The sequence below is a fragment of the Barbus barbus genome (genome assembly GCF_936440315.1).
Source record: "Barbus barbus genome assembly, chromosome: 32".
NCBI lineage: Eukaryota > Metazoa > Chordata > Actinopteri > Cypriniformes > Cyprinidae > Barbus > Barbus barbus.
The window spans coordinates 16,447,929-16,468,305 of record NC_136760.1 but is presented as its reverse complement, the minus strand read 5'-3'; the positions used below and the strand labels follow the sequence as shown (position 1 = coordinate 16,468,305).

General features: G+C 38.3%; 1 protein-coding gene across 22 annotated transcripts in view; it reads right to left on the bottom strand.

Annotated features, from left to right (window-relative positions):
* Positions 1 to 18,804, bottom strand: part of LOC306852442 (neurexin-1a) — a 177,408-nt gene extending 158,604 nt beyond the window's left edge. For 10 of the 22 annotated variants that reach the window (XM_079389254.1, XM_079389260.1, XM_079389273.1 and 7 more), the window contains exons 1-4: positions 18,673 to 18,804; positions 16,132 to 17,419; positions 9,958 to 9,975; positions 8,881 to 8,910 (exon numbers count right to left, since the gene is read on the bottom strand). In XM_079389254.1, coding sequence (XP_079245380.1) covers positions 8,881 to 8,910; positions 9,958 to 9,975; positions 16,132 to 16,843 — 760 coding nt within the window. In that variant the 5' untranslated portion in view covers positions 16,844 to 17,419; positions 18,673 to 18,804. Of the gene's footprint in view, positions 1 to 8,880; positions 8,911 to 9,957; positions 9,976 to 16,131; positions 17,420 to 18,575 lie in introns of all 22 variants that reach the window. The other 12 variants (XM_079389274.1, XM_079389277.1, XM_079389263.1 and 9 more) reach the window with 4 other exon arrangements.
* Between the last annotated feature and the right edge of the window lie 1,573 nt (positions 18,805 to 20,377).

Here is a 20,377-nt window from a genome sequence, read left to right as displayed (position 1 = left end):
AGTTGAAATCCATTTAGAAGAGGTGGGTAATACATTTTGAATTGGTCTGGCATAGTGGCATTTGAAACTAAAGTGTCTCTCAGCGGCTAGACTGACCTATCAAGAAATCCTTTTGCCTTTCCCAGAGATAACCCCCCCGTCCCCCGTCCCAAAAACGCATGAATGACATCTGCTGATTACTTTTTAATTTCATTATAGGAGTTTAATGAGAAAATCATCTTATTAACAATGATCGGCTCTACATAAATGGCGACGGTGAACTCATTGCGGTCCCCTGACTGTCTGAGTATTCAGCACCTTTAGCCTAGACACAATCCTAAAATGTCTGCTGCTCTGATGGGGTTAGCCATGCCTCTGAACCCCATGAAATGAGCTGTCCTCCATTACAGACTGCTCCAATTGAATAAATGTTGGGAAATAACCACCGCCATAAATTGTTTGTATTATCTGCTGAAAACACTGGCAAACTGTAGGTGTAGGATGAATAAAGTGGGACACTTGGGCTTAATCACATATCATTTTGTGGATATTTTTCAGGAACACTTTACAGTAAGGTTAAATTTGCTAACATTAGTTCATGCAATAGATATACTAGCATTGAACATTTTTTCAGCATTTACTAATTCATTTATACATATTTTTAATTCATGCTTGTTCAAAATACCTCAGGTAAAATTATTAAACAGCTCTCTGGAATGCTCGACTCTGATTGGTCAATTGCTGCATTCAGTGGTCATATTTAGTTGACTAATAGTCACCATTGTTTATGATAATAATAATATATATTATACGCTCATCTGGGAACCACATTAAGTTCATGTTTTGGGAAGGATGGTATTTAAATACTTTCAATCACTCAGCGACAAATGCAGATTATGATCATTATAAACATTTATACATTAATAGAGAACACCATTACATTTAACATCTACTCACCTATGTGCGTCCATTTTTATGGCCTCCTTAATTTGTATTTCATCAATATTTTTAACTAAATTGGATAGTTTCCCTTCTCATGCTGCCTTAACCACAAATGTGTTTAATGACGTGCTAATGAGACACTAAAAGACTGGCTTAAATGGTTTTCTAAGACAATGATTGGTTAAATATTCGTAAGGAGGCAACCAAACAACATTCCATTAATTGAATATCCATTTTCATTGGTTGTTTTGTAAACGAGAGGAGTCTTTATACTGGCAGCCAACTTAAATATTGTTAAATAGTTGAAACTATATGAAAGAAAAATTAATATTTATTTATCATATACATCTAAATTGTGCTCATTACTGGGTCTATTGTATCATACCACAGACACACTCTGGCCCGGTTTCATAGTCAGGACTTAGCCTAAACCAGGATTAAGCTATACACTGTAAAAAAAATAAGTGTAATTTTAACTGTAAAATTTTGTAAAAATGCTAAAACTGTTAACAGGTTAACAGTAATTTCACGTACTATATACAGGGAAAAACTGTAAAAGATCTAACCAGACATTTCATGTAATTTTATAGATAAATGCTGGTAATTGTACAGTTTTTAGAAGTAAAAAATAACAAATCAATGTATAATTTACAGTCAAAAACTGTAAAATGATATTCCCAGAATTCCCAGCATGAGACTCCACATTTGAAAGTATTTTGTTTAAATAATAGTTTTTTAATAGTTTTTGTTATCAGTTATGTACATTTGGGCTTTATGTTACATCTTCTGTTGTTTAATGAAAGTTTATTGCATTCTTTAAGTATCATGTGTGTTACCATGATGGTGTTTTGTGTTTACACGAATGACTCTGTGCACCTTCTATATATTAGTATTTACTTCTGCTTGTGGCAAAGCTACTTGTGATGAGCTTTGATTCTTCGTGTGGCTTTCTCTTTTACCACCTGCGTTATTATGGTGGTTGTCAGCATGTTATAGTGATGGGATTTATGGCTCTTTGAGGGGATTCGGATCTTGGCGATCCGTTCCTTTCAAAGAGCCGTTCAAAAGAACGGCTCTTTTGGCTCTTTTTAAATATTTAGTCAGTTTTAAGAAGCCAGCTTGGGGGCATCTCCGTTTATCCTGGAAATAATCACTGGGAGGAATGATGAGGTGAGATTTGTAGTCAAATAATTAAAACTCAGATATCACACACCAATATCTGAGTTTGAATTATTCTGAAATATTATTACCTCATTTGTCATGTGTGGACTATATTCCATACTATATTCCATAGGGTTCAACAACATCCCTCTGCTTAGACAGTGACATCACAATTTTGGATTTACCTTTAGTACAAAGTGTATGTATGTGTAAAGCTACGTTGACTTATGTTATTCATACAATACCTACTCACAAATAAACATCAAAAACAAAGCCGGCTGCAATGAATTTCTGTGCAAAACAGCTTTTACTACAAACACTTCCACACAAGAGCATTGTTATCACACAAGAACATTTTGATAGAAAACAAAAAATATTTAAAGTTTTAAATATATACTGTAGATAAAATTAGAATAAATAAAATGGAAATGTCTACATACAGTCCACTATTACTACTATTACTACTGTAAACTTTGCAAATAGGACATCAGCCCCTTCAAGTCTTAAATGAACAATAACAAAGTGGGCTGCAATGAATGTCTGTGCAAAACAGCTTTTAGTGAAAAAATTATATACAAGAACAGTACTTGTATTTCTATACAAGTATTTTTTGTTTGTTTTTTTTGACTGGAGTAAGCATGTGACGGCAGCGTGCACAAGTCATGGCTCCGCTCCTACCCAATGACAGAGGCACACAGGGTTTTTTTCCACTGGAGTACTCATGTGAAGGATGCGTGCACAACTATCATCATGCTGTTAGGCAGTAGCACCCCTGCGCTGGGTGCGCCCCTCCCCCTATAACTGTTCTGTCTCGCGGAGGAGCTAATTTGTGTGCATCTGTGTGAAACACGCATAGGAAAAAAAGAACGGCTCCCCTCCAGCCGCGACTCGGCTCCCACCGTTCATGTTTATGAGCTGTTCAAAAGAATCGGTTCGTTCGCGAACGTCACAACTCTAGCATGTTAAAGGTACAAAACAGATTTTAATAGCAGTGTGTGTTGTTGAATTTACTGGTTTACATTCAAATTTCCTTGTTCGCAAATTTACGGTTTTATACTGTAAATTTTACAGTTTGTTCTGTAAATGTGTTTACAGTTTTTCTGTATTTTTTACAAAATTATTCTGGCAACCACAGCTTTTTACAGTGTAGTTTAATTAGGACATTTAAGTCATTTTTATAAACATGCCTTAGAAAAAAAGCATTACTGATGTGCATCCTAAGACAAAACAAAGGCACTGACATGTTTTAAGAGCAGTCAGTGCAAGTTTCTTTCAGTTGAAACAGCTCAGGTTTACATTTTAGTCTAGGACTAGGCTTAAGCCTTATCTGTGAAACCAGGGGTTTGTCTTCCTTCTTACAAATGCAACTGGCGTAATCTTGCATCTCAGTTATCAACTGTAGTTAAAATAACATCAGAAGACTTTAGCATTAATATTAATAATACTGTTGCAGTCTTTGTCTTGTTGCCATACCACTTGTTTTGTCCGTCATAATGACATTTTTATTTTAAGTGTAAGCTTTAAGATAAACAGTAAAACAGTGAGATATTGATGTAGCCATATGGATCACAGTTGAAATGATGAATTGTCAGAAAGTGTCTCACTTTACCTGTATTATCTCAATTGTTTAGAAGGAAGTTTTCAGTCTGGAGTGATTTGAAAAGATTTGTGGAGAGTGCTTCAGAAATGAACGAGAAAGAATGACCCCTCCATCATTACATGACTGCTAATCAGCAGAGGAAATTCCTACAAACAAAACTCTTCTGTTACAGAAAAAAACGACATTAGGCCACTTGACATTGGCATTCTAATGTTCTTTTTCCCATTTATTTATATCTTTTGAGCGAAATATCATCCAAAATTATTCCAACTGGAATTCTGTGTTTGATTGAAATGTGCACCCAATTTAAGATAAGGTCTAGCATAGGACTGGTGTCTTGTAGATATGAAGACTGGGAGTCTGGAGGCAGTATTAAATCCATAAATAACACAACATACTCTTCCTCCAGAAAAAAGAAAAAAAAAATAGCTCTTTTCTTCCTTTCTTGGCTTTTTTTGGTACTTCAAGCTACACAGCATCAGTTCCAACTGGCAGCAAGCCTGAAACATTGCCTCTCTTCCTTATGAAAAAGTCTTTGAAGTTTTGTGTCAAAGAGCGCTGAATGAGAACAGAGTAAGGTGATGGGATTTGTGATGTATGAGTGGCTGTTAGACTGCAGGACCTTGTGTGACTTACACTACAATTAAGATAAAAAGTTGGTCTGTTCGTACTTGTTTTTTAGCCTGTACACAAAGTCTCATATAAAGCCAAAGTACAAAGTAGATTACCATCTTTTAATCTTTAATCACCTATGTCTGTGAGGTAGCGATATTGATTTATTTCTAAATATTGACATTGTGGTTTAGCTAGCAGGTTAGTGAGGTTTTTTCACAACAGAAACCCGGTGGTGTTTTCCACCACCATTTCTCTGCGTTTCATTTAATATATCAGGGCGTATGAATTGAATGTGACAGTGGCAAGTCAGCAAAGGTATGGTTGTAGTAATTTAAGAGGCTGTTCCACTTTTGTAATTACATTAACGAGGCATCCGATGTGCAACGGCAGGCGTAATGGGATTTTAAATACGTATTGATCAACACGTCACAGCGGGCTTTCTTCTTCCTATCACACACAGGGTCATCTGTGACAATGACACAAGTGAATGATGGTATCTGAGGTGCATTTCTTGGCAAAGCAGAAACGACTGTAAACAGCTAGCACAGCATTTTTCTAGATTATTGCAAAAGCTAAACATGCTAAATGGAACAAGCTGCCTGGATTATTTCACTTGAAACAGAAATAAGAACTAATGCACAAAGACCTTTCAGGAAGAGAACAAATTTGACACTTCTATCACAACATTGCTCATTTAAACAGGTGCAGGAGGTTACAATTCAGAGGATTTACTATAAATACCCAAGCTGGGTATGTTCTTTATGCCGCCATGTCAATTAGATTTAAAGAATTCTAATTTGGAGTCGGTGTAGTCCCAACTGTGAACCGGGCTTTACAGCGCCTGCAGCAACGATTCAGCTTCACAGGCTCTCTCCGTGTGAAATGACAGCAATTAGACCCACCGGCCTTCTGCGCACACCACCCGTATTACCGCACGTCTTTTATCCTCCCCAAAGCAACTTAGCATAAGAACGACGGTAATACGGCTGCAAAGAGCAGACAAGCTCAATCTCACAGACGCACACTTCATCTATGTTGTTCGGCACTTATTTTAATAAGATATTTGCACTTGTCTTCGATCCGGCTAATGTCAAGTAAAAATGGGTTTATGCATTCCCAGCGGGAAGCACACATATAAACATTAAAAAAAGTCTATGTGAGGGCTTAGAGTTCATTCAGGCTGAAAGCAAGGACACTGCTCAAAGGACCCCTGATCTTCAAAGGTCTCTAAACATATGATCTAGTATCATATTAAAGGGATATGGATTACAAACACAGAGAAACTTGGTTAAACTACCAGGTAAAATAAGAGGATACACACAGTTGTGTCTACCTGACCTGGCCTTTAAAAATTAGTTTTAGTGATGAGACTTTTTTTTGACTTGCATAAAACCAGATAAGTACAGTTTTGTTTACCTGAAAATTTAGAATTTGACAGTGTAAAAATGGCATTAATCAAAGAAATGAATAGTTATTTAACATTAGGTTTTGTTCTTAAATTTAAATGATCAAGCTTTTTCCTTTGAGTTTTATTAATTAAACTTCTCTTCATGCTGCTGTAGGAACTGTTCATGGACTGTTTTTGTAACATTCCAAATCTTGCAGGGCTCTTTGTGAAAACCAGCCCAAACTTTCATTATTAATGCTAAGATGACAAGCATGAGAAATCGCAGGGTGATAGATGCGCTTTTCCTATTTTTCACTTAAGAACTTTATCTCACGTTTAAACACTCCTTTAGGAGAAACAGAATAGCTAATATTAAAACCTTTTTTCAGAACTTCAGTTATCATATTCGGTCATAGCTTAATTAAAATTTAAAAATGCCAAATTAAAATGTTTACTCTTTTATTTAGTTCTGGCACTTTTATTTAACATGCACATGAAAGCAATAAGAATAGATATTCCTTATGTATATATTTATTGACTTACAATAATTTTAAGACATGCTGGTAATTTATATTCTCAGCTGTGCAGACCTCAACTGAACATCCCAATATTAGGAATGAGATGAAACAGAAGTTTTCCTGAATCTCTGATTCTATTATGTGCTGCCTTGTAATTAATTAGGCTGCAATTATTGGTAAATTTGTGTTGTAATTGTTTAAATTTAATTGCAGGACTTCACTGAAGCATGTAACGAAATGTGTGCAATTAGGAAGATGCTATGAGAACAGTAAACAGAATATAAATGAACAAGAAATGCAAATTTCACTTCATTTCCTTTCTCTATAACAACTGTGCTCCTCTCTCTCACACACACACACACACACAAACATATATCCACAGAAAAATAACACAATGCAAAATTCATTTGATAATGCCAGTGTGACCCTGCTGGCAAGGTCAGCCGCCACACGCACCATTTCATTCAATTTTACAGACAGATGAAAACCAATTTTCTATGAGAAAATGGAATGAGAGAAAATATAAATGCCTCTGAAAATGTATTCAAATGTGCTAAGAGAAGCCTGAAGCCCCCACATCTTCTGTGGGCTTTAGCCCATTCAGGATAGTATGATGATCTGGGTGTCAATGCCTTACAGAGCACAATCAAAGAGACCAGCGAAAGACAGAAATCACACCTACCTGCTCCGCCTATCACGGATCACTCACATTTCAAACCAAGGTGAATAACCCCATCAGTCTATATGTGTGTTTAAAGTTCAGTGGATATACCAGCATGCAGTGCTCTTTGAGCCGAGTGCAGAATGTGAGTGCTTGCAGTTGTGATAGTGCCAGGTGCCGTCCACTTACCTTAGCTGGATCTCACAGGGCTCTTCAAAAATTGTAATTTAATATCAGAGCAGTAAAGTGCTACTAAATTAATATGCATTGGTGCGTACAGGTTGTATGGAATACTCTAAAAGAGATAGCTGCCTGCAGATTATGAAAATCCGAATATCTTGAAGTGCTCTTACCTGATATTTTTGTCATGATCTGACAACACATTTGTATTTAAATTAGTGCTGTCAAACGATTAATCGTGATTAATCGCATCCAAAATAAAGGTTTTTGTTTACATAATATATGCGTGTGTACTGTGTATATTTATTATGTATATATAAATGCACACACATGCATGTATATATTTAAGAAAAATATGTTATGTTTATATATTAAATATATTTATATATTATACAATTTATATGAATATAAATATATACATGTAAATACATAATATATGCTTCAAAATATATGCTGGTTGTGTGTGTCTTTATATATACATAATAAATACACACAGTACACACGCATATATTATGTAAACAAAAACTTTTATTTTGGATGCGATTAATCGTTTGACAGCACTAATTTATATTGAATGCTTTTAAATGTGCCTTAGTCAACTCTTGTGTGTGGTCAAAATTGTATGCATTTTTCTGAAATAATGGAGATAAACCTCTCTAATTACTGTGTTTTTATATTTTTTATTTTTGTTATACCGTAAATTATGACAAATGGTTAATCGCGTTTAAGAATTGATCAATTTTATGTTGCCAATAATAACGCATCTACGTTTTCTGTGCATTCATTTTCTATACAACTAAATAACAGTAGCAGACTAATTCAAATGTACCATTTTTCTTCCTAACCCTACGTTACATTTGTTGACACATCACACAATGACGCATTTCCATGACGTCTCACCTACCTTCCAGCCCCTCGTCATATTTGTAGGGAGCGACAGAAAAATCAGTGACTTCAGTACCACAAACACACAAATAAACAGATGCATGTGTAAAGCCACAGGTACAGGAATATACATGGAGAGCTTAAAGAGCTCAAGTTAAACTACATCATTACATAGTATGAAAGAAGCATTATATACCTTTTCTTTTCCCTATGATATTGATATAATGGTTCCATGAAGAGAAAGTCCAGAGAGATACAGGAAAATACAAAGGAGAGGAAAGAGGCAACAGTCAGAATCATGACCGCGTGTTAGATTCAGAGACAGAAAAATGAAAGGTTACGTTCAGAAGAGACTCCATGCATTGCGGACAAAAAGAGAAGAGGGCAGGCAAGAGGAGATGGAGGCTTCCTATCGCGATACATGCCAGAACATGACGATGAGAGAGATTAGGGAGAATGCATGAATATCGAACAGACGGCTAATGCTTTCCAGATTCGGAGCTCGAGAATACAGACTAGCACATTTACAAAGAGTGAACAAACCCATGAGAGAAGTCCCTGTAACTCACATCATCCACTGGGTTGAAAGTATTTTTCCCCCTCTATATGAAAATGAAGTTGGCAAGCAGCAATGGAATAGCGGGGCTGTTGAGAGAATGACGGAGAGAAAAACGAAAGCGCAAAAGAAGCGGCGAGATGGGTTGAAGGGAAGTTAGAGCAAAACGACAGAGAGAGAGAGAGAGAGAGAGAGAGGGTGGGGAAAAAATGGAAAAGACCAAACCATCCATTGACTCGGCGCCAAGCCAGAAAGAAAGCAGCCCCAGTAAATCCCTACCAGCAGTGAAGGGAGATGAGGAGGATTCAGCACAAGGCAGTGAGAGAGAGAGGCAGAGAGATGGAGGAGGGAGTGGCTGATGGAGGCAAAAAGGTGAGTAAGAAATTAAACCCATACCTTGGTCGCCCATCATCAGGTGCGCAAGACCTTAAGGGAAGACAAGAGCACAGTCAGCACAGAGAACGGGATCATGGGAAGGTTTTCTGTCACATTGACACACACGGGCATCGTCTGAACGGATGCCCACGGTGTGGGGTGGGGTGGGGGAGAGGGGTTGGGGTCAAGAGGTGAGGGAGAGAGTGGGCATGAGGGAACATTCAAAAAGCATTTCCTCAACCCAGCGGTTGCAATGCTTTATCGGTCACACTCGAAAGAGACAAATCTAGATTAGAAAAGAAACAAAAATATCACTTCGCTTTCGCCATACATCAAACATGTCGTCCGCCTGGTCAACCTTCCAGAGGAAGAAGATGACACATACACAGATTGGATCTTAACAAAATTAAGTTAGGTTGCACACAAAAATGTGTCAGTGCAATAACAAAATACCTACAGGTTATATTGGGATAAATCAATGTTTAACCAATCTTTCATAGGATGTCTGTTTAGGTTCCTGTGAGCCACAGCCAAAAATATATAGTAATACCTCAAAAAGAAGGAATCTGCATCGAGAACAATAACTATAAACTGCATTTGGAATTGTTAGTAAGAAATATTAGATTTTGTCACTTGTCTATGGTACTTACCTGTCAAACTGTCCATTATAGTGAACACTTCATGTGCCTATATGTCAGATTCCATGAAATGTATTCACTATATGAGGTTTTAGAAGTTTATAACGGGAGCAACAGTAATGTGTCTGTATCTTTAGATGGAATTTAATCAGGTTGGCGTCCATTTTGCTCCAGCGTCTGGTTTCTGCTTGGCAGAGCACTCCAATTTGAGTGAAGCATGTGTTTACTGACAACCTCAAATTAAGGAAGTGCTCTCGATTATGAAGCTGAGTGAAGTTGCATACCTTTTACCTGTGTTGTACACCAGTTCCACTTACTGTTTGTGTACCACATTCAAATAAAACAGGAAATATAGAATATTTCTAAAAGAACTGGTTGAAATATGAAGACAGAGAGAAGTACATGAGTAGGGACAGGGGTCGGATGAAAAGAAAATAGGAAAGAAAAAATGTCTACCCACCTCCTACATAGGCCTCTTCTGGAGGGGCGGCCGAGGCGTGAAGAGAGAGAAGGAGACATTGATTAAGAAGCATGCAGACTGGAAGGTGGCCCAGCCTTGAGGATTACCGTGGTTACCATGCGTCTTATCATCCTGTGCCCAGGCCAAACATTCATAACCATGGAAAATGTGGAGACTACAGGGTTTATTTGACTTTAAGTGTCCTCTGTCCTCCTCAAGATCTAATCTCATTGAGTCTATAGTACTCTGAAAGAGCGTTGTTCCATGCTGAGATGATGATAACACATTATTAAGTAATTCAAAAGCTGATAAAAGACATGGTGAAACTGACTCTTCACAGTATATAAATGAACATGCGCAAACATGCAAATTGTAATTAAAAGTAAACTGAAAGACAGAGAATAATGGTGGGACCCCTTACAGCTACGATTTTACAGGGGAAAAATTTTTTTTACAGTTTTTTTGATGGGCTTACAAAGACATTTTGTATCTTTTGAATTCAAATTAATCATTTTGAATGGCGTTCATGGTTGCGTGTGAGGGGAATTTACAGCAGCTAGATGTGAAGCATGCACGTGTTCAGAAATAAAAATGCCGGTAGATGATGCAACATGAACCTACTAAGAGAAAACAACATCATTCAGTCAGGTCAGTAATAAAGAAATGTACAATACCTGAATATGCATATGCATTTCATGTTATTACCCCGTTTACATTGAAATTGACATTTATTTAACTTCAAATGACCTTTTCTGTTCTAAAACAAAAAGGGTACATTACCTTCATTCATGCATTCATTCAACACACCTTTTACTTCTGATGACACTTTCAGTCTCTGGATCAACTCACCCAAGACTCCCTAAAAATGGACTTAGCTATCTTAAAGTTAAAGCATCCCATCCTACCTCCATGTTTTGCATCTTGAGGAGGAGAATAATGACCCAGGACTTACCGCAGCTGGTTCCTCCACTCGACCAAACACAAATTACATGCACCACTACTGCCACGAAAACAAAAATGCTGATGAATGCATGAAAAAACAAAACAAAGGGAAAAAAATAAAGAAGTAAATAAACTGAAAAGCGTGCCATGCCAGAAAATATGACAGAAATATTTTGCTGTTAGTGTTACAGTGATAAATGACAGGTGATTTTCTATCCTCTCTTATCAGCTTATGGACAGACCGACAAACCCTACTTACTTTGACAAATGTGCAAACTCATCCCACTGACAAAAAACAGCTCGGAGGGATAAAAATAATGCTACAAAACAGTTTAATTAACTTAAACCATTCACAAAACACTAACTAGCCATCTGCACGGACTCTATAGCAGTTTAAAGAACCCACTCTATTGATTTTGTGCTTCAACCCATCCTGCATACTGCAGAGACGTGTGTGTCATGTCCTCTCTTACAAAACCTGCCAGACCAAGGCCAAAATGTAGATATACACTATTTGTGTGTGTGGAAACAGCAGCCATTTTGGAAGAACACCACACACACACATACGCACAGCCTGGTCTTCTCAGAGGCCGGCTGACCGAACAGCGGTTGTATTTACATTTCACTGACTGACAGATCAGGATCATGTAGCCTCTCCTTAGCACTGCAGAGCCCACACGGAGCCAGCGACATGCAGGCTTTCATCGAGCTGACAGCTTCTTTTAAGTGCTGGCCTTGCATACTGCCCCGAATTTGGCAGAGAATAAGAGATAGAAATCGAGGATGACCAACACGCACACACGCTCGCCCTTACTCGGCACGGGCCGGAGCTGGCAGGGGGCAAACACGATGTGACGCCCGCACTCATGCAGCCCTTTACAAACAGGACTGCAGCTCCAGATGCCCGTTTAAAGCAGTTTTCAGTAAGTCAGAGCATGTTACTCTCAAACGCAAACGCGTGGAACTCGCCCAAAGGGATCGTATGACGAGCGTACGCTCCGCATAGCGCAGCGGCAAAGTCACTAAAGATGGAGCTGTCAACAACGATTGAATAAAACATCAAAAAACTCTGATAATGACTATCTGGTTTTTAACAGAGTGAGTTTGCGGTACAGGCTCCTCTGCATTTTATACCTAAAGAAGCATCCAATTCACGTTTGACTAAATATTAGATAGTCAAGCAGAAACCACTAATAAATATACCCAAAACAAGAGTACTTAATGTAAAAGCTTCTAAATATAGCGCAACGTCATTGATGTATTGTCATTTCGCCAGTGATGGGGATTTTAATCCTCTTCACCAAATCTAGTTTAACATTTCCCCCACAGGGAGCAATGTGCAGCATGTTCCATATTGCAGTCATCTACAGTACAGAGAGATTAGTGAGCTTAGTCCATCTGGAAAGGGTTCATCCGACACTGATAGGGGAATTCTCAATATACAGTGTATTTGACACGGTCTCCCCCTCCATTCAAGATTATCAAGCAATGTTGCCGGATCAAGGAAGGTGAAAGTCGATTGCAAGACACGGGGAGGGACAATACATATTATAATAGTCAAGAGATTTTATACTGGAGCGCCTAATGCATTTTCTGTTTTTGACCTACATTGTTAGCATTCACTTAATTTGTTTAGGTATTGTAATGTGCAGATTATGTCATTATTTACTCAAACCTGTAATACTATTTTGTTCTATGGAGCAAAAAATCAGTTTTGTCCATACAAAAGTCGATGGGGTTCAATAATCAAGAGATGTTCATACTGGTGAGCCTTACTGAATTAATCTATTTCTTGTTTTTGATCTGGACTATTAGTATTTGCTTAATTTACGTATATATTGTAATGTACAGGTCTTAAAGGGACAGTTCATCTAAAATAAAAATTCTGTTATTTAATCAAACCTATATGTTTTTTTGTTGTTCTGTGGAACACAACATATGTTTTGTCCATACAACGAAAGTCAACGGGGTCCATTAGTCAAGTGATTTTATACTGGAGTGCTCTAGTGAGTTTTTGGCCTACTTTGTTAGTATTTGCTTATTTTATGTACTGTATAGGTATTGTAACAGAGGATATAAATGTCTGTTGAATTAAAGAGACAGTTCAACTAAAATAAAAAATTCTGTCATAATTTCTTCAAACCTGTATGACTGTTTTCTTCTGTGGAACATAAAATACAATTTTGTCCATACTGTGAAAATCAACAAGGCCCAAATGTTTTTGAACTCTATTGATTTTCATTAAATGGAGCAAAACGGTTTAAAATATTTGACAGAAGAAAGAAAGTCGTACAGGTTTGGAATGACATGAGGACAAGTAAATGGCAGAATTTTATTTATTTTTATTTTTTTTGCTGAACTATCCTTTTAACATCTATCTTTAGTCAACTTCAAAACAGGCCCCTGGTAACATGATTAAATGAGTCACTAAAATTAATATGCTGATGTATTCAATTAAAGCAGGCCCTTTATTTAGTTAGCAAGAGGTTAATGGGCGTACACTGCACTACACCACCCTAATTAATTTGCATAGGTCCAATAGCAGAGGTAAAGAAAATGCATTTAAAACAGGACTGCATCATTAAACGACAGCGCACAGCCAGGGACCGACCCTTACGACGTTAACTCCACCACAAAAGATAAGAGATGAGGTGAAACAATCTAATCGCTGTTGTAAACAAGCCCTCCAACACAATCCAATTCTCCAACCAAAGTCTCCTAGCATATGAAACCGCACGGACGTCAATTGCAGATCCCTTACAGCCATCTTTAACCAGGGAGACGGAGCACATTATACAGTTAATAGAGCATAAAGATAAGGTATCAATGGCTGCAAGCTGATACAGAGCAGACCCTTTTGGCTTTCCAATTCTGACTTGTAAGAGCATTAACCATAATAACACAAAATAAGGCCCTTTCTCTAACCCCACCAGGGCAAAAATATCTCATTACCCGTAGCACTGTTATTCTTTGCGGTGCGGACTGCCTCTCCCGCTGAGAGCCCCACACCTGCTTTGCTAAAGAAGGTTATTACTACAACTGCCTGTCAAGAGAATGACGGAGTGGACGTGTGGAGAGAAAGGACATATTTAATCCACATGCCACCCTTTCCTGCCTGAGATCTGCAAACACGTACACACGCTCTCACGGCATTGCAAATTTTTCCATGACGACGGAGATAAAGCGAGCAGCACATGTATCTTAATGAAAAAGCTAGCCATTCATCAATGAGCCATTTAATATGCAGCAACCCCTTTTTTATCTGCGTAAAAAACGAGTCTGGGTGTTTTATTGGCATCGGCGGTCGGTGGTCAGCTGACAGATCACCTCGGTCATGAAGCTGACAGCACACAAAATGACAAAAAGTGGCCTGCTTTTCCCCTCAGCAGGAGCTTCGTGGGCCAGATTTGCATTAATAACCGAAGCAAGGACAGATTTAGGCTAAGAGGAGTTTAAAACGATGCTGTTGTTTTAATGAACACAACGTTGGCTCTATGTCTATTTCCTTTGAGGAATTAAGCCTTCATAATGGCTGTCCTGTCCTGCATAGTGCCATTTGGAGATTTGTCATCGCGCTAATAACAAAAACAGACGTAACGAAAGGTCATCTGCACATTTTTCTGAGACAGAAAAAGGAGGGATCGTACATTCTTAAAAATAAAGGTTCTTAATTGGAATCTATGGTTCCATAAACAACCTTTAACCATTCCATTGCACAAAATGTTCTTAACAGTGCAAAAATGTTCTTTAGATTATTTAAATATTTTTTGCACCAAATTTCACCAAAAACAGACCAATAAAAATATCAAGTCAGTCTAAAGTGAAAAAAAGAAAGCAGGCAGCGCCAATGCCTAACACCGCTAGCCTCAAGATCCTCTAATATTAAATAAATAACACTAATGATTCAGAGCGACACGTCCCGTGGCCTCCACCATTCCCACATATCCTTATGTGTCATCCAAAAGCGCGTGACGGAGGCCACTCAAAGCTGCGTGGGCAGGTCTGTTCTGACTCACCCGGCAAAGATGCGCATTTCTACCAGCACAGGGGCTGGAGAGCGGCACGTCTCGCTTTTAAGCAAGCTGCCGAGCATCTGCGGGCCCTGCCCTTTTGTCATAATCTCATCAAATCCACTAGACGATGCATTTCGCTGAGAGGCCAGCGAACACCGTACCACAAAACGACTGATATTCTAGTTTGAACATTTGTCAGTGAAACGTACTGTCTCTCTGTTGTGCTTTAGGAGGGCAAAATTTACTCAGTGGGTATGTAGTTTCCTTGGCAACATGGTGCCTCTTCGGCTTAAGGCCTAACCCAGACAATATCCATCAACATCAAGATCAGTCCACAGAGACGGTTGTAAAAATGAAAAAAAAAGATGGAAAGAACATAAAAACAGTGAAATCGGACACCAAGGGAGTAAGTCAAACTAGGAAACCAACCAGAACATACATATTCAAAAGGGAACAGACTTTACATGAAAATCTGAATCGTTGTAATATGAGAACCATCCGTTTTTTCAAAAGATAGAAACAGAGACGGCATCCCCCTATCAATCGTTCTAATCACTTCTTTAATTAAAATAACTCTGTAAGTGCAGTAGTGGAGGTTTACTTGTAAAGCTGAATTAATAAATGCTTTGCGATGGTTGCTGAATGCTGTATTGAGTATGTCATTATTTTTCCTGTGATGTTGAAATTGCAACTTTGGCTAAGTCATTACAGTGACTCTATGAAACATCTGGCTAATTACGTAATTAGAGCAACCAACCCCTTAAATTCGGAGGGAGAATAATATTCAAATCATCATATTTCAATCATGGGCTTGTGTGCATGTATTCAACTCATCATTTTCAGACTTAATTGTAATGCCAGTGCAGTGTCAAGAGTATATTAAGTTAATTTAGCATCAAAAAGAGAGCGAGAAGCCTCTGCTGACGTCATGTTATCAAAAACACAGGCTTTCGTGGATGCTCCGGAATTGACACAGATGGCACTAAAGCCTATTTAAATGATCTCCTCCAGATCAACGGCTTTCTCTGACTGAAATCAGAGGTAATCTAATCATGTAATGTACTAGGCCTGTAGTGGAGGCCGGGAACTGACATGATGTAGCATGCACTGCCTCTGAGGACCTAGTGCAATGTTAAAACGAAAAAAGAAGTGAAAGGGCTGTGTTTGAAAAGACATTTCAACACCTCAACAACGGAGACGACGAATCCAGGCCTCTTACCTTCACTGCAGTCTTTTCCCTGGAATCCCGTTTCGGAGCAGTCACAAATGGGCTCATCGTTGACGATGCTGCAGACTCCTCCGTTCCGGCAAATGTGGTCGGCTTCGCAAATGTCGCTGTTGAGTCCCTCACTACTGATAAGCGGCGGCTCGGAACTGTTCACCCTCAGGTTGGTTATCCATCCTTTGTAGGGGACCTGATCTTTGATGGCTGAAGACGTGAGGCGTAATGCTACAGATCGCAGTTCAGGAGGTATCCCTCCTATGAATAAATGGCTGAAGACCGTCATGTCCCTCCTTTTTGACTTAACCTCCACCCACTTGATCTCTTCGTCCACAACTAGCGTAGTGTTTTTGAAATTCCTGCGCAAGGTCACGGCGTGCCAGCGGCTGTCGTTGACGGCGGTATCGGAGAGCACCGTCGCCGGCTCGGCACAGAAGATGGAGAACCGCAAACTGAGTCTACCGTTGTGGATGAGCAGTTCCAAGAAGTCACAGAATCCCTCGTCGTCAAAGTACACTAAAAGTCCATGAGCACTTTTGGTCTTCATGTTGAAACTCATTTCGCTTTCACAGCAGGCGTTCCACATAGGAAACCTTGCCCACTGGCCTTCTGCGCCAGTGAACTCCATACTGGCCCCCATGTCGACAAGGCAACAAACCAGCAAGCCTATCCAGATTAGATGTGCGCCGTTCCGCATTGAGAAGCTCATTGTGAATGGTAAAGGAAGATAGAACTAACAATAGAACTAATCGAAAACTAAAATGAGTCGGCTCTCTTAGTGATGTGCTCCTAAAGTGTAACAGAGCTCTCTATGACATACAGGACTGCTATGCATTTGGGGTAATTTACTCATTATTCACTGAGAGAGGGAGAGGGCCTGCGTTACAGCCGACTCTTTTTCAAAATCTAAATACACAAATCGTAACAATAAAGGGAGTCACTAAGGCCCAAATACCGGTCTACGAAAAAAAAAATAAGGCTACTGTTTAGCTTAAAAAACCTTCAGGGGGAGCCAGGTGTGCTATACTGGGGCCAAGTCATCAAAGTATCTATAAATTGCAGCCATGTGTAATGCTGTACAGCAGATAGTTCATTAGGGGTATATAGGGTCATTAATGTCAGGGTCATTTAAGTCTAGTTAAAAGTCATTATGTAGGCATAAAGTCAGCACTAATCAAAAGTAGACAAAAAGTGCACTTTGCAGTGTTAACGTGCAGGCCCGAATAGGGCCCTCAGTGTTCACAAACCTTCAATTCACATCCGTTTTGACATATTGATCCATAATCTGAAAAGAATGAAAAAGAATATCTTAATTTCTTCATAGGAAAAGAAAGAGAAGATGGCCTCTTTTAAAAAGATAGATACTGTAGCATACACAAAATACAATCATTCACACACAAAACCACAATTTCATAGTGATATTGATATTGAAACCACCAATTTCACGCTGATATTGATTGCATTAATCTTCAATTACAGAATTTGCTTTTCTCCATTTTTTACTTTCTCACTATAATTCTCAATGATTAGAATTCATGGCTTATGAACCAGAAAGCTCCAGAGCATTTCATCATGTGGCTGTTGTTGTTTTCCCCTCAGTATCAAATACTCAGATTTAATGATCAGGAGAGGCAAAAATAAATCTATACTTTTTATATTTATATTTACGGTTAAATCAGAGTAGCCTGAACTAAAATAAAATGGTATAAAATGGTATTTAATTGAAAATGAACCTTTTTGTTTTCATTTTCAAGAGATTCTCTCATGATATTTACTCTTTAGTATCATGAAATATAGCTTCAGCTGCAAAATGGGTATGTAAAGTATAACTTTTTCATTAAATGTACAGTAACAAAAAAAATACTGTAAAAATACAGTGATGTTACAAGCATTACATGAAGCATTCTGGTCATTATATATATATATATATATATATATATATATATATATATATATATATATATATATATATATAAATATTTAAAATCATTTTGTTTCTTTAAATAGAAATTCTAATAACACATAAAATAATGGAAGACCACATGACAGCTTAAACGTCATCGCAATTTGTGTCAATAATAATATAAAGACAAAACACAGTGTTCCCACACAAAAACACAAAACAATATTAGGATAACACACACACTAAAATAATGCAGTAAATATTAACTAATTAATATGACATGCAACATAAAACCCTCCAATGTGCATACCACATACAGTATATAAAAAACTAAGGCTATTGATATTTTAAAGTTATGAAATGAATTTTTATAAACTTTTTGTATTAAAAATAAATATCTTTGAATATATGTAAATCGTCTCCAGAAAATATTTAATTTATACTTTTTTTTTTTACAAAGAAAAAAAAAATTACAATATTTTACTACCAGACTGTGTTTAAAATTATAAAATCACATCGTAAGGTAAGGGTAACTTACAATTAACCACCTAACACGTTTTTACTGTGATGTTTTGCATTCTTTTCCGTTGTAATTACGATTATTTTTATAGCGTATGCAGTCGAGTCAGACGTACAGGCAATCATATTTACAGTTATTTCAGCAGGAGGATCTTTGCAGTCAGACGGAGGCAGCGTCGAAACTGTGTAATGGGGAAATCTCGTTTGATTCAGTGAACCTTGCTCAGTTCAAGTCCTGCATCCCAAAATCAGCCCAGGGCGGGGGCTTATCGCGCGCCTCTTAAGCATTAATGACACTGCAATTGTCTGGCCTCTGGGTTGTCTGTCAACTGATCTCAACCAATCATTTCATGCTTGAATTCCTATGTGCTTACTGTCAGGTTTACACTGGGCTACTTAGCAAGATAACAACCGACCCCTTTCACAGATGGATCTTACACAACATATCATATGCGATTAATGTAGAGAAGGCAGTCTTATTTACCGTATTCGCGAAACGATTACAGTAATGTCTTGCTATCAGTAGCTACTGTAGATGGAGTCACGAACAATACACAATCATCCTAATAGCCCCGCGCATAAGATTCACGGTCGGGATCCTACAATACACATATCTGCCATTTAAAATCTCAACTTTGAAACAGTAACAATTTTCGTTCATTTTTCCTTTCCTTTGATTAAGATTGGCGATGACTCAGATGCGCAAAACATAGCCAATAATCAACCACCATCTGCTCAAACTGAGCGAGAAAGACACCTTTAACACGCCTCTACCGCGCTCTCTACCAGGCGCTGAGGACAGGAAATATAGGGAGTCATCAAATATCGCTTGAGATGAAGCAAAGGCCAGCTGTAAACACAAACGAATCGACTGTAGAGCGAAATTTAACAGATATAAAGCCCAGCTGCATCATCTCACCTGCGCTTGACTGCATTGAGCGCGTGAAGCGCAACCATAACTCTCACCGAAAACAGCACATAAACCTTCGAAATACATTTACACAATTCTTAATTATTTTACCTTGAGAAATGGACCATTGTGCGCCCCTTGACAGGTCAACCTCACCGATGAACCTGGTTGATTTCCTCCACATCGATTCAGGCTTTCATCTGATAAAAAAAATCACTGCATCGGTGTCGAATGAGCAGAAGAAATGGGAGCGATAAAATTGCGTATGCGGATCTCCAAAGTCCCAATAGATTTAAAAAATTCAAAATGGAGCCAAAAACCAATTAACATTCAGTACAAAACGGTTCATGCTTAAGAAATTCTCCAATGGAAATGTCAGGTTTTTTTTTCTTTCGTTGTATATAAAATAGAAGATATCGCTCCCTGTTCTGTGTGCAAGACAAGGTGCGATGTGTTTCTCAGGCGAGCTTTGCCAGGGACTGTCAGCACATCGCGTCACGTGTCTCCCGGTTAGTGAGTGATGGAGACGGGCGGGGCGAGTGCGCTGCAGCACCTTGGACAGCGCTCACCGTTATTAGCAACTCCACATACAGATGAGGAAACGTGATCGTGTGCGCCAAGAATAACAGCATTCGCTCACACTTCATATTACAGTGTGCATGCTGATTGCTAATATCGTCAGTTAAGAAGTCATTTTTGTGTAATTTATTTAATAAATGTCTTTTTAATAATAAAATGGTCCTTAATAGACTGTTACTATTTAATGAAACGTTTAATTATACTTGCACACTATACGTGTAACATGGTCACTGTAATGTAAACTGTCAGTGTGCACTTATATTAAGTAATATGAATGAATAATATCAGCATGGCTGTCATTTGGCTGCAGGCAAGAGCCCACGGGTAATCAC